Below are 14,550 nucleotides of genomic sequence, written 5' to 3'. Positions count from 1 at the left end.
AACAGAGCAAAAGTGGGAATATTTGCAGTTTAAGTCTCACTCCAAGCTGAACAGTATCTACTTATCCCCTTTGTCCCTACTGATATAAATGTTTACGGATTTTTCTTAATCTGTGGAGGTACCAGAGAAACATGTTTCTGTCAGTCCAAAATAAGGAAGTCTTATGATAGTTTCCTTGTTTGACTGCCCTAGCAAGTGTCCAGTATGCTTGAAATAAACACTTCTATGAACACTTTTACTACCCAGGAACCATTTCTGCTAAAGAATTGGCTTTACCAAACTCTAAGTGACTCTGCATCTCTCTCCTACCAACCACTCTCTCCTTTCAACATCCACCAGCAGATCTGGATCCCGAGATACTGACAAGATACCACAGTCTTCCACAAGTGGAGCTGCCTAGTGCAAATGACAGCAGCTCACATATTTTGCAGCTGCGATGAGCAGTCCGCAGTATAAGCTAGCTCCAGAACACTGAACAGAGAGACAGGCACCAATGCTTCCCAAGCAGACCTCCCCATTCAACTCCTAGTCACTGAACCACACACAGGTCAATCCATTCAGCACATTATTCTACTGATTCTTTAATCTGTGTCTATCTCCTTGTAAACTTTGCACAAGGATGCTCCCTTCCTCAGTTCCTTTGACACTCTCAGTCACAAATAATTGCCTGCCACGGAAGCACCGTTAAGCTGAGCTCCTTTTAAATCCAGATTTCCTCTCTCGGTTTGCCTTGCACACTTCTCCCTTTAGAATTGCTCTCCTATAAGACTTCCTTCAACGTCTCACCTTCTAGTAATGCTGAGGCATCTCTGCTAATCAGACAACTCTCCACGGAGTAGATTTCTTGACCCCAGCCCTGTGCCAAATGCCAGGTAGAACGTGAAAGTATCTTAGTAATTCTTGTTCTCAGAGCATCTAAAATCTAGCTGAGGAGACAAAACAAATATACATGAAAAGTTGAACGGTATGAAACAATAGAAGAGACAATACAAGGTACCAGAACTTTGTAAGTACACGAGGTCAGAAGACATTACAGCTGGCTGGGCCAATCTATTTCCTTTCCTAGTCCTCCATCAGGGCCACTCCTTAGCCTGTCTTTGAACAAAGCAACAGTTTTCTGGGAGCTTACTATGTAGAAGGCACTGCTGAGAATGCAAGGAGTCCTCTGCCCTACAAGAGAGGGGAAATGCAAATACAAAGAGCTAGTATACAAAGAAAAAGATGGTAAGTGAGAGAGGCAGAAAGGTATAGACTATACTGCTATTTGCACTCTTAATGGCTTTCAAGGAAAAATGCTTCTACAGCTGTTAAAAGGGATGGAGATGATGGGAGTCAACGCGAACCTGTTTGAGTTCTGCATTTCTACATAAAAGCTATCCTTAAACTCAGTGGTTTAAAGCAATTGTTCCATTTTGTCCATGGTCTTGTTTCAGAAGTTTGGGTAGCTTGTCTCATCTCTGATCCACGTGATGTCAGCTCAGGTGGCTGGGTCTGGGGGATGTACTGCAAGTTGTCCTCTTCACTCAAGTATCTGGTTCTCCTTGGTACCTCTCTACACACAGAGACACACATACACACACAGCGTCTTATCCTCCAGACCCTCTGTACCTGGCTAAGACTTTTTCCGGCATGGCACTAGCAGGGCATTCAGAGTCCTCGCATGGCAGCTTAGGGCTCTGTAAGATTTAGAAGCTATCAGTGCTCTTAGGAGCAAGGTCCAGAACTGGCAGAGTAACACTTTCATCATACTCTACTGTAGTCCAAAGACACCACCAGGATTCAAGGGAAAGGCAAATAGACCCTCTGTGGAAGAGCAGGAAGAAATTGCAGTCATCTTTAATCAACTTACAGAGGCAGTGAGAAAATATGATGGCATTGCATGCAATATAAAAATTTATTTGGGGAAATCTTCATTAATGTGGTTTTTGTATATTCTAAAATTAAGAGGTGAAGCCATAACTAAGAAAAAGAGTCTTCTGTTTTGTATCACTTGATTTTAGAAATATTAAAAATGTTAATGGTAAGTAATAAATAATCCCCCTGGTTTAAATTACTCCTGAAGGACTTTGTTTATGCATTCATCTCAGTCCCCGTAGGAAGCCTTGAACTATTTTAGACAAAACAGGCAATCTTTGCTCCCTTCCATATTTGAGGGAAAAAATAAGAGCCCATGCACCAGGCAAAATAAAAACTTGGTCCCAGGGACCAGAATTTGAGTGTCAGTAGCAGAACTGGTCAGAGAAGCAATTGCCTGAAGAGAGAAACTGGAGAGAATTTTTTTAGGGCAGAAAAGAAAGTTGAGAATCTCTGTAGCAATAGAAAGGCTAAGTGTTGAGCAGGCTAGGACAGCTGGATCTTTCAGCATCAGAGAGTGAAGACTCACCACAGGGACCAAGGTTCATGGATCAGACTCTTAATTCCAGGGACCCCCAGCTCCACAAAATTAGAATACACAGGCAAGAACTAGAAAAGAGACCTTGGAACACCAAGAACGTTTCTCCTGTGGTGATAGCAATGAATGTTGTGAGAAGCAGTTGTGGAAGGTAACGCCAAGTTATTTTGCTGAGGGTGGGTATACAGGGTATGAGAGAAAGAAGAGTCAAGGCTGACTTCCAAGTTTTTGCATGAACAACAGGAAAGGCTGCAAGTAGAGAAGGTTTGGGGCAAGATCGGGAGCTCAATGTTTAATATCTAAAGCTTCATCTGCCTATTAGACATCCAAATAGAGATAATATGGAAACAGGAGTGATGGAACGAGCAAGCAAAAGTCAGCAAGCACTCTGAAGTATTTGAACAATAGCATTGACAAATTTGATCTGTTGGGTATCTAACAAGGAGGGGAACTAAGTAAAATACACAGAGATATTACATCAAGATAATTATTAACTCTGAAAATGTAAATTTCCCTTAGTATCAAGCAGGGAATTAGCAGTCCAGGGATTAGCAATGGTAGAGAATTGCTACTAATCCTAGGCTGTAAGGGCAAGTGAGGATGTGATCTAATTGAAGCACAGAACTGGGATGGCTGGTAGCTGCTGGGTCCTCCACAGATCTGCGTGACGGAGCTGGAGTCACAGAGGACCCGCTGCCTGAGGCAGAGGAGGGGTGAGAAATGCCCGCGCTTCACCCTTCCTCCCACCTGCCAACCCCACTGGTGCCAGGTGTGCAACACAACTGAAGGCTGAGTGACACGGTGGCCCCTGGGAAATGGGGACTTTAGAGGCCGTCTCTCCTGCAAGACAGAGTGGAACACAGCAAAGGGCACAGAATGGAAGTGAGCGAGATCAGGCAAAGACCAGCACATCATATTCAGTGCTTTGTACCTCACTGGAAGTGCAATGGAGAATCACGGACTAGTTACAAGCAGAAAATCACAATCTAATTGGGACTATCACCCAGTTTGCAGTGTAACAATCGCATTAGAGCTAGATGGCCAGGATGATTAATTAAAATCATTAATTAAGTTAAATTAATAATTTAAATTAAGTAAATTAATTAAAATCTACTTGACTGGGCCATGAGATGCCCAGATAGCTAGTAAAATATTATTCTTGAGCGCATCTGTGAGAGTGCTTTCATAAGACATTAGCACTGGATTCAATAGACTGAGTAAAGAAGATTCACCCTCCCCAGTGTGGGTGGGCATCATCTAATCAGTTGAGGGCCCTCATAGAACAAAAAGGCAAGTGTGTTTCCTTTCTTGAGCTGAAATATCCATCTTCTGGCATTGGACATCAGAACTCCTGGTTCTTGGGTCTTCCAACTCTGGGACTTAAACCAGTGGCCTCCTTGATCCTCAGGCTTTTGTCTCTGACTGAATTATACCACAAACTTTCCTGGTTCTCCAGCTTGCAGATGGTATATCATGAGACTTCTCAGTCTCCAAAATCATGCGAGTCAAATTCCATAATAAATATCCTCTTATATATCTCTATATATCCTATCAGTTCTGTTTCCCTGGAGAACCTTAATACAATGATCACAAGAATAACAGTTGTTGAGACTGTTGTCTCTCTGCTGCTGCTAAGTCGCTTCAGTCGTGTCTGACTCTGTGCGACCCCATAGATGGCAGCCCACCAGGCTCCCCCATCCCTGGGATTCTCCAGGCAAGAACACTATGACGACTTAGACTAAAGTTGTGGCCAAGAAAAGTGAACCAACTTGAAACAAATGTAAAAGCTAGGCTTGCAAAAACAAGAAATTGAGTCCAAGAGAGGGAGAAGGAGGAGTCAAGGGTAACTGCCAGGTTTCTAGCCTGAACAGCACAGGGAAATGGAGGAGTCATTTGCTGAAATAAGGAAAACAAAAGGAGGAACATACTTAAAACAAAGATGGTAAATTCAGTTTTGATACTTGCAAGTCATCAAAAGGGTGGGATCTGATGGACAATGGATTATCTGGATTTGGGGTTCAGAACTAGCATCTAAACTGGTGTATATACAGAGAAGCCATCAGCATATATTTGGTATCTGAAATCAAAGTAGTAAGATCACCTGGGAAGATTATGTACAGTCAGAAAGGGGCCTGAGTTTAGAGGAACTCCAATAGATAGAGGAGAAAAAACAAAATCAGAAATAAGCCAAAGTAGATGTCAGAAGAAATTTAAAAGAATGTGATGCCAAGAAAAATGGAGACACGTTTTACGCGTGAAACGTAATTGAGAAATCAAGAAGGTTAGAACTAAGATGTGACCTGAATGAGTACTGCTTCTCTAGGGGTTGGGAAGAAACTGAGTTGGATTAGGAAATGAGAAAATATTGACATCAAGTATGGACAGCTAGTATAAGAAGTTTGCTTGGAAAAGAAAGAGACAAACAGGGAAGCTGTTATGAGTGGGTTTTACTGGACAATGGGAAGCATTATAAATTTTTGAGCAAGAGAATAAATGACCCTATGAAAACAAGACTTTGAGAAAGTAATTTTCACCAGACTGGGAGAACATCTAGGGTAGCAGATATATATTCACACCCCGAAGTTTCATTGCTCTGAGTGCCTACTGGTTCGACTTAGAGGAAATGCAGACATTAGAAGATTCTCCTTTACCAAGTATACCCAAGGATGCTTGAAATGAGTCCATCTGGTCATCACTACCACCTCCTTCAGAAGCACTCATTCATGGCCAGCCCACTGACCCCCAAAGTCTAAGCTGGTACCATTTAAATCTCCTTGCACCTACCAGCTGGTCACAGTTGTTTTGAAGGTTGAAGCTGCCTACAGTGCTGCCAGAAAGTTGCCCATGTCACTGGTGCCGCTGCCAGCGAGGATGGGACCCTGGAGCCCTCCAGGGATGGGAACCTGGTTAAAATGTTCATTTACATTCTAGACCTTGGGTCACCAACAAAGCAAGAACAACTTGCGTGTGTGTGATGTTTTCTGACGACAGCTGCCTGTCAAGTGCTGTCTGTTGGTCAGGAGGTTTTCTGTGTACTTTTGCTTGTTTAATTCTCACAACCACCCTCTGAGGTAGGTATGATTATTACCATTCCTGTTTTACAACCGAGGGAACTGACACATGGAGAAGTGAGGCAACTTGACCAAGGTCACCAGTCTAACAGGTAGCGGGGCAGGGTACACACACAGACAAGTCTGTCCATGGATACCACAGTCATCGCCACCACTCCCCGTTGACACTTTGACTTTGGGCTGAGGGTACCTCTGTTGCCCACCTCATACTCCTTCCTCTTATAGTGTGTTCTCTTTGCATCCTTTTCTCAAATGTGGCCACAGATTCCACCCCAGCTCAAGAAATATATTTTTACATCTGGTTTTATGGTGGGGAGGAAGTGGTCTCACTTCCTCGATCCTATGTGATTTACTGAGTGTCTATTCTAAACAGACACTGTGAAAGGGGAAAGGGCTACAGTTAAGCCCCAGATCAGGGTGCTAGTACATCCAGGATACAGAGCAGCCTGTTATCCATATCCTCCTACCATGAACACAAGGGCCAAATGTCCCTTTAGACAAATATTTATGCAACTGAGGTGTGTTGGATGAACAAGAGTCTCCCTCCTCCCTCATGTAAAAATAGGTCTACTATGACTGCTATTTTGACTGCTAACACAGCAGAAACATTTGGACTCACGGTAATCAGGTATGCTTGCCTCTTCTCCTTATAGAGATATTTCAAGAACCAGGATCCGTTCCCTGCCTAGCTATGGCTTAGAAAATCTTAAGAAGCTGCGGGCCAAGTCAACTTACCGCTTAAAAAAGCTTCCCAGTCTGGAAAAATTTGTCACACTCGTGGAAGCCAGCCTCACCTACCCCAGCCACTGCTGTGCCTTTGCAAACTGGAGGCGGCAAACGTGAGTTTTCTCTGTCCAGCCCTTGAGCCCTGTTTGGGCATTTCTCCAATGGAGTACTTGGTCCACAACTTCTGCATCCATGATGAAATCCCTTAGGCAAGTTCTAGATCAAAGCCTTAGTGTTTTTTTGAAAGTGGGTTCACAGGAGAGAGCTACCCACATGGTAGGCTACCTACCAAATATTAAATGCTGCTGCTGCTGCTGCTAAGTCACTTCAGTCATGTCTGACCCTGTGCAACCCCATAGACAGCAGCCCACCAGGCTCCTCTGTCCCTGGGATTCTCCAGGCAAGAATACTGGAGTGGGTTGCCATTTCCTCCTCCACCATGCTAAACCTCCCTAACTCATCTTTGGAGCTTAGCACTTCACAGGGAGAACAAAGATTATGATGTCTGTTCACTTTGGCTTTCAAGGCTGGTCAGGTTCCAGGAATCCCAGGTTAAAGAGGGTAATCCTGATAAAGCCAAGTTCTAGTGGGTGGCTAAAAAGTTGAGGTTGTGGAAAGGGAGTACTTTGAAGTTTACATGTTCCAGATATTTAAAGGATCCACCAGGGATACAGGTACTTCCCAGGTGGTTGGTGGTTGAAAAAAAAAAAAAAAAATCCACCTGCCAAATAGCAGAAGCAGGTTCAATCCCTGGGTCAGGAAGATGCCCTGGAGAAGGAAATGGCAATCCACTCCAGTATTCTTGCATGGGAAATCCTATGGCAGGCTACAGTCCATGAGGTTGCAAAAGAGCAGGACACAATTTAGTGACTAAACAACAACAATCAGAGATATAATCTATTGGGTATCAGGAATTCTCCAAGTTTCTGCCTCTCCTGAGCTCACTGACACAATCCATACCATGCAGTTGCACTCAGTCAGATGATGCCTGGTTCCTACTCTTTCACAGTAGCCCAGCATGAACACAGCTTCTGTGATACTGTTTTACTGCTTAACGTAGCCACTTCTATTATTCAACCTTAACATGCAGACATATACCCTACTCTAAAAACAAAACAACCAAATAATATACACCCTAAAATGTTTTAAAAGTATTGAAGAGGCAGCAGTCCACACTCAGACCCATGTAAAGGGTCTGCAGAAAAGGGGCTACTCTTGAGAATTTGCACACATCATTAGGGAACTCCCCAGAATCAGACACTCCCCACAAGTTAGCTCAAGAGCTAGGGAATTTCTTCTTAAGGACTAGAATTTTTAAGAGCTTGGGCTGAAGCAGAAGGCCTGCCTCTTTTATAGTCCAGAAAGAGATATCCACAGCCAGGTCAGTGAAATTGGTATTTCACTGCCAAAATCCTGGAACTAAATACCCACCAGGAGAAATCTCAGAGGATGTTAAGACCACTGAAGGAGCTGCACATCACGTGCTGTCAGTACCCAACACCATAGGAATATATTCTCTTACTCAGTTGCCCAGACTCCTCTGGTCTCACCACCCCCTGGTAGTATAGATGTAGCCTCAGGGATCACCCAACTGGAAATCTCCAGGTCTGTCTTACATTGTACCATGGTTTGAAGGGTTTCCTTGTCCCTCTGGACCACTGGGCTCTCACCTTCTCTAGGTCCCTATTTTAAATTACATCGGGGCTTCTCAGGTGTGGCAAAGGAGAGGTCCACAGCTCTTCAAAGAAGACATGCCAAGACAGAACACAGAAATCACAATGATGTTTGGTCTTTCTATCTAGCAAATTCACAAACCCACAACAATATGGTTATGCTATTCAGAAGATAATAAACACGGGATTTGTGTTTTAATTGTGTCACTTCATGCCATACCATAGTAGGTGTAGCACGGTTAGGTAATGAAATTTGAGTGTAAAGTTGCATGATGAAACTGCCCCTCCAATCTTCACTTGGAAATAATGCCCGAAGTATAAATCTTAGGCCCTGTGACTGTGAGATTTTGGCTGATGGCCCTTCTGAACTCTCATGGAAAAATTTTACAATCCACTCCCCTCCCTCATTTGTCATTGAACCGGTTATGTCCTTGTCATAGTTCTATACTCAGCTAACATTGTTATTTTGTCCTTGTTTTGTTATTTCTTATATTCAGGTGCTTTCTTTCCAGCTAGATTTTAAACTGATGCACTTGGCATATTCATTAAGTACCCACATAGGGCATGACCCCAATATGCACTCAGTACGTAACCACCATCCTCTGTCTTCTTATTGCTGATACCTGCCTAGTACTCACGGCCAGGCATATTAAAACTTTGCACCTTTATCTCATTTAAGTTTCACAAAAGTAACAGCACTATTCTCTTCTCACAAAGGCAGAAACTGAGGCTCAGAGACTGTAAACTACTTGACCGACGCCAGTCGGACTCAAACTCTCTGGTCTGTCTATCTTCAAAGCTCAGACTCCGGGCCACTCTGCCATGCACTTCCCAAGTAACTGTACATTGATTTATTGGGGTCCAGGAGTACCACTTTTTAACTCCACCCCAAACTGAGTTGTCAATTTCTTATAATACTTAGGATTTGCTGAGGCATTGCAGAGGCAAGACTTTATTTCCCTGGCTTCCATTTTTCTTTCTAGTCTTCTCCCATAGACATACATTGTTTACCATTTCCCCACTCATTTAGGTGACTTCCGTTTCAGGAAAGGAAAGCATCAATACTTAACATATACCAGTAGCAGTATTAACAAAAAACATCATCACAGCAGTCAACATAAGTCCCAGGAAGTGAAGGCTGTGTCTAGATGGTTAGTTAGATCCATTCCAGTGAATCGAATCACAGTCTGCAAGTGCCAGGTTACTTACTTCCTGTTCTTAGAACTGGGCTGCAGCCGATCCAATGACTGGAAAAACACAGTGATTCTCTTGTTCCCTCTTTGCCAGTCTCTGAGCTTGCCTTACTTTTTTTTTGCAAGATCTCTGGCTAAACCAAAAGATTTTGTGCACATTTTCAATTCCATATATGTTATTAACTGTTTAACCTCCTTGGTTTCAACTATGACTGATGTAAGTAAGAGGCTCTATCAGTCTCTAAAACAAAACAAAACAAAATGACACAGTCTCCAGGGGGAAAAAAAAAAGAGTCTGTAGGCCCAAGGGAAAAATGACTTCCTAGCAATTCAATTCACTTTCTGGAAGGGAGAGAAGGGAGGAATGGGTTCTCACTAACAGCCCCTTCTCCTAGAGGGTCATGGGGAAAGTTCAGTCTAGTCCGTGTCCACTGCAGACTTGACCAGCCCCCATCGTTCAGCACCTAATGGAATCTTTACCTCTTCCACACTCCACCCACTCTCTCCTTCTTATGGTTGGGGACGGGAGGGCAGTCTTTGAAGAGTTTTAACACTCACCTCCCCACTCACTTCTGAGGTTTTGTTAAGGCTTGAGACAAATGCAGTCACTCAACATTGCTGTGAGCTTGTCCCTCAGGGAGGGAGGAAATGAATAGGGTGTGTGTGTATGTTTCCATTCAAAAGAAGACCCAGTGTGAAACATACCCATTCCTTAAGACTTAGCTTCAGAACTATTCAGAACTACTACCCCCATCTCTACATGTACTAGCCACTTGTCTGGAAAGAATATTTGTCATCTGGCTTTCATTCAAGTCCCTTCTGGAAGTGCCTATATTCTGTTGGCAAGGCCTCTTGTATGTTGGGGTTCAAAGAGGAGAAACTAAGACAGAAAAAGTGACCCTGAAAAGATCCAGCTCCCTAGGGCATGAGTTACAATCCCTCACAACCTGCATTATCAGGCTGAGATCCTTTTGGGATCTCACTAGCAAACTGCTGAAAATGAGAGAGCCAGGCTTACCTTGCAGACAATGCCTGAGGCTTACTGTGGCCCTTGAGGAGTGAAATAATAAAGAATACACCCCTCAGTAACATTTCAGGCAAGTTAGCAGACCTCCTAGTAGCACAAGTACCAAACAGCTGGGTCAGAGTTGGCTGCGAACAAACTAAATACTCTGATCTTCCAAACTATGCAGACAATCTCCCACTTGAGTCAGAGAAACAGTCCAGAGCTTCTTGGACTGGGGTTTAGTGTAGAGAAAATGGAATGTATACTACTCAGGCATATGAAGGGAGGGCTGAATAGAGATGGGGAAGGGAGAGGATGGAGTTGATATCAAGTCTGTAAATTATCTGCACTTAACAGTAAGACTTAGCTAGTCCCAGGCGCCTTCCTCCCCACATTCAGTCTGTGGCCAGATGGTTTCCCGAGTGGGCCATCCAACTCTAGGAATATACACACAAGTTGTTCTGTTCATTTACAGTAAGAAGCATTAACCCTTGAGCTTAGTCTCAAGGGCAGACAGACTGTTAGAAGAAAAAAGTCTCAAGAAGAAATCCCATTCTCTACCCTGTGTAAACACAGTGATATACTTGCCATTCTGGATCCAACATGTTGACTCTGTTCCTTTTTGTATTTTTCTAGCTCTGACCTTCATCCAATTTGCAACAAATCTATTTTAAGGCAAGAAGTTGATGACATGACTCAGGCTAGGGGTCAGAGAGTCTCTTTGGCAGAAGATGATGAGCCCAGCTATGCCAAAGGATTTGACGTGATGTACAGTGAATTTGACTATGACTTATGCAATGAAGTGGTTGATGTGACTTGCTCCCCTGAGCCAGACGCATTTAATCCATGTGAAGATATCATGGGGGATGATATTCTCAGAGTCTTGATATGGTTTATTAGCATCCTGGCCATCACTGGGAACATCCTAGTGCTGGTGATCCTGATCACCAGCCAGTATAAACTCACAGTCCCCCGGTTCCTCATGTGCAATCTGGCCTTTGCCGATCTCTGCATTGGAATCTACCTGCTGCTCATAGCCTCAGTTGATGTCCACACCAAAAGCCAGTACCACAACTATGCCATCGACTGGCAAACTGGAGCAGGCTGTGATGCTGCCGGCTTTTTCACTGTCTTTGCCAGTGAGCTCTCAGTCTACACTCTGACCGCCATCACGCTGGAAAGATGGCATACCATCACCCATGCCATGCAGCTCGAATGCAAAGTGCAGCTCCGCCATGCTGCCAGCATCATGCTGGTGGGCTGGATCTTTGCTTTTGCAGTTGCCCTCTTTCCCATCTTTGGCATCAGCAGCTACATGAAGGTGAGCATCTGCCTGCCCATGGACATTGACAGCCCCTTGTCACAACTCTATGTTATGTCCCTCCTTGTGCTCAATGTCCTGGCCTTTGTGGTCATCTGTGGCTGCTACACTCACATCTACCTCACGGTGAGGAACCCCAACATCACATCCTCTTCTAGTGACACCAAGATAGCCAAGCGCATGGCCATGCTCATCTTCACCGACTTCCTCTGCATGGCACCCATCTCCTTCTTTGCCATCTCTGCCTCCCTCAAGGTGCCCCTCATCACTGTGTCCAAGTCAAAGATCCTCCTGGTCCTGTTCTACCCCATCAACTCCTGTGCCAACCCCTTCCTCTATGCCATCTTCACCAAGAACTTCCGCAGGGATTTCTTCATTCTGCTGAGCAAGTTTGGCTGCTATGAAGTGCAAGCCCAGACCTATAGGTCAGAAAGCTCATCCACTGCCCACAACTTTCATCCAAGGAATGGCCACTGCCCCCCAGCTCCCAGGGTTACTAATGGTTCCAATTACACACTTATCCCCCTAAGACATTTAGCCAAGAACTAAAACACAATGTACAAATGTTTCTGAGTGTTGAATGACAGATAAGTCTTGCCTTTGAAGAATATGCCATGGAAGAGCTGACAGAGCACTTCCACATACTTCATCTAATTTAATCTCCCTGGCACATCCATAAGGTAAATTGGTCAGAAACTATTAACTTCATGTGATTCATTAGGAAACTGAAGACTTCATAACAACATTAATAATTAAAATAATGTAGTACTACATCACATTTGTTCTATACTTTATAGCGTTCAAAGTGCTCTTGCTCAGATCATCTCAACTGATCCCTATAAAAGTCCTATTAAACAGGCACAACAGGAATTATGCTTGGAGTTTTATAGATGAGGAGCCCAAAACTCGAAGGGTTAAGTGACTTGTTCAAAATTGCTCAACTTATAAGAAGCAAAGCCAAAATTAAATGTTCTGACTCCCAGAGAACTTGCAAGAGAGGCAGTGCAATATTTATTCACTCACTCATTCCCTCGATGAATATTTACTGAATATCTATGTGATCCTTTGAAATATGTCAACCTGAATAGGCTGAACTACATTTCCCAGAATTCCCTTTTCTTAAATATTTCCCATGAAGGTAGGCCACATGAAAGATTTTCCTGAAAACAGGAGGATGGAAGGGAAGCTGCAGCCATTTTGTCACTCACACTTTGTTGCTCATCTGTTGATTCAGCTCACTGCTGTGAGTATGCAATGGGTCCACCATACCCTGGAACCTTCCTCGGGTTCTCTGCCTCTTAAGTCAAGTATATGTGTTTAGCTCCATGTTGAAGAACCCCCATCTTCAGCAGAACACTTTTATCACCAAGGTCAGAAGCAACAAGAACAGAAATAGATTTTAGTTTGACCTTGTGGAGTCTGTCTTGCACTTATGGCTTCAAGCATGCTTGTGATCTTCCCTTTATGACTGCCTGCCCTATAGACTAGCATCAGATGTAGAGACAATTCTTACATAGCCCACTTTACCAACCTCCACAATTGTGTAAGTCAAATCCCTGTAACAAATCCCTGCCATATATATACGTATATATATACATATATATATGTACATGACTGCTTCTGCTTCTTCAGTCAAACCCTGACTGAAGTATACAACCCATATGGCGTGCCTATGGATTATATTGTTAAGAACACAGCAGCTTTGGAATTGGAGCTGAGATTTCATTCTTACTCCACAATAAGGTAGGACTTCTCCCTATCTCAGTGTCTTCCTCTGCAATGGGAGTTGGTAATAGTATCTAACTATTGGGCTGATTATAACAATTAGAAAAGAAAGTGGGTTTAAGGTACCTATTGTTATAACAGGCTTGATGAACAAGTTCACTTCTCTCCTCCCAGATCAATGCCTGAAGTTGCACCTAGTTCTCCTGACCGGGATCTAGAACTCATTCCATCACATATTATTCCTAATAAATAACTACACTTCCCCTGCCTGCTTTCACAAATGACCCCATTTAGATGATCTGATCATCAGCTCAGTTCAGTTGCTCAGTCGTGTCCAAATTTTTGCAACCCCACGGGCTGCAGCACACCAGGCCTCTCTGTTCATCACCAACTCCCAGAGCCGACTCAAATTCATGTCCATCACGTCGGTGATGCCATCCAACCATCTCATCCTCTGTTGTCCCCTTCTCCTCCTGCCTTCAATCTTTCTCACCGTCAGGGTCTTTTCCAATGAGTCAGTTCTTCGTATCAGGTGGCCACAGTACTAGAGTTTCAGCCTCAGCATCAGTCCTTCCAATAAATATTCAGGACTGATCTCCTTTAAGATTGACTGGTTGGATCTCCTTGCAGTCCAAGGGACTCTCAGGAGTCTTCTCCAACACCACAGTTGGAAAGCATCAATTCTTCAGTGCTCAGCTTTTTTATACTCCAACTCTCACATCCATGCATGACTAGTGGAAAAATCATAGCTTTGACTAGATGGATCTCATCAGTTCAGTTCAATTCAGTCGCTCAGTCGTGTCCGACTCTTTGTGACCCCATGAATCGAAGCACGCCAGGCCTCCCTGTCCATCACCAACTCCTGGAGTTCACCCAGACTCACATCCATCAAGTCAGTGATGCAATCCAGCCATCTCATCCTCTGTCGTCCCCTTCTCCTCCTGCCCCCAATCCCTCCCAGCATCAGAGTCTTTTCCAATGAGTCAACTCTTCATATGAGGTGGCCAAAGTACTGGAGTTTCAGCTTTAGCATCATTCCTTCCAAAGAAATCCCAGGGCTGATCTCCTTCAGAATGGACTGGTTGGATCTCCTTGCAGTCCAAGGGACTCTCAAGAGTCTTCTCCAACACCACAGTTCAAAAGCATCAATTCTTCAGTGCTCAGCTTTCTTCACAGTCCAACTCTCACAACCATACATTATCACAGGGAAAATCCATAGCCTTGACTAGACGCACCTTTGTTGGCAAAGTAATGTCTCTGCTTTTGAATATGCTATCTAGGTTGGTCATAACTTTCCTTCCAAGGAGTAAGCGTCTTTTAATTTCATGGCTGCAGTCACCATCTGCAGTGATTTTGGAGCCCCCCAAAATAAAGTCTGACACTGTTTCCACTGTTTCCCCATCTATTTTCCATGAAGTGATGGGACCGGATGCCATGATCTTA

The 14,550-nt window shown here is 43.8% G+C and overlaps 1 protein-coding gene and 1 long non-coding RNA gene across 7 annotated transcripts in view; one reads left to right on the top strand and one right to left on the bottom strand.

Annotated features, from left to right (window-relative positions):
* FSHR (follicle stimulating hormone receptor) overlaps positions 1-12,158 on the top strand; it is a 193,068-nt gene extending 180,910 nt beyond the window's left edge. For 5 of the 6 annotated variants that reach the window (XM_061432313.1, XM_061432311.1, XM_061432312.1 and 2 more), the window contains 2 exons: positions 6,117-6,302; positions 10,698-12,158. In XM_061432313.1, coding sequence (XP_061288297.1) covers positions 6,117-6,302; positions 10,698-11,931 — 1,420 coding nt within the window. In that variant the 3' untranslated portion in view covers positions 11,932-12,158. The remainder of the gene's footprint in view (positions 1-6,116; positions 6,303-10,697) is intronic. The other variant, XM_061432314.1, reaches the window with a different exon arrangement.
* LOC133256999 (uncharacterized) overlaps positions 1-14,550 on the bottom strand; it is a 284,150-nt gene that overhangs the window by 55,180 nt on the left and 214,420 nt on the right. The gene's annotated exons all lie outside the window — the stretch shown is intronic.

This window comes from Bos javanicus, chromosome 11 (assembly GCF_032452875.1).
Source record: "Bos javanicus breed banteng chromosome 11, ARS-OSU_banteng_1.0, whole genome shotgun sequence".
Lineage (NCBI taxonomy): Eukaryota > Metazoa > Chordata > Mammalia > Artiodactyla > Bovidae > Bos > Bos javanicus.
This window is presented reverse-complemented; position numbering and strand designations above follow the sequence as displayed.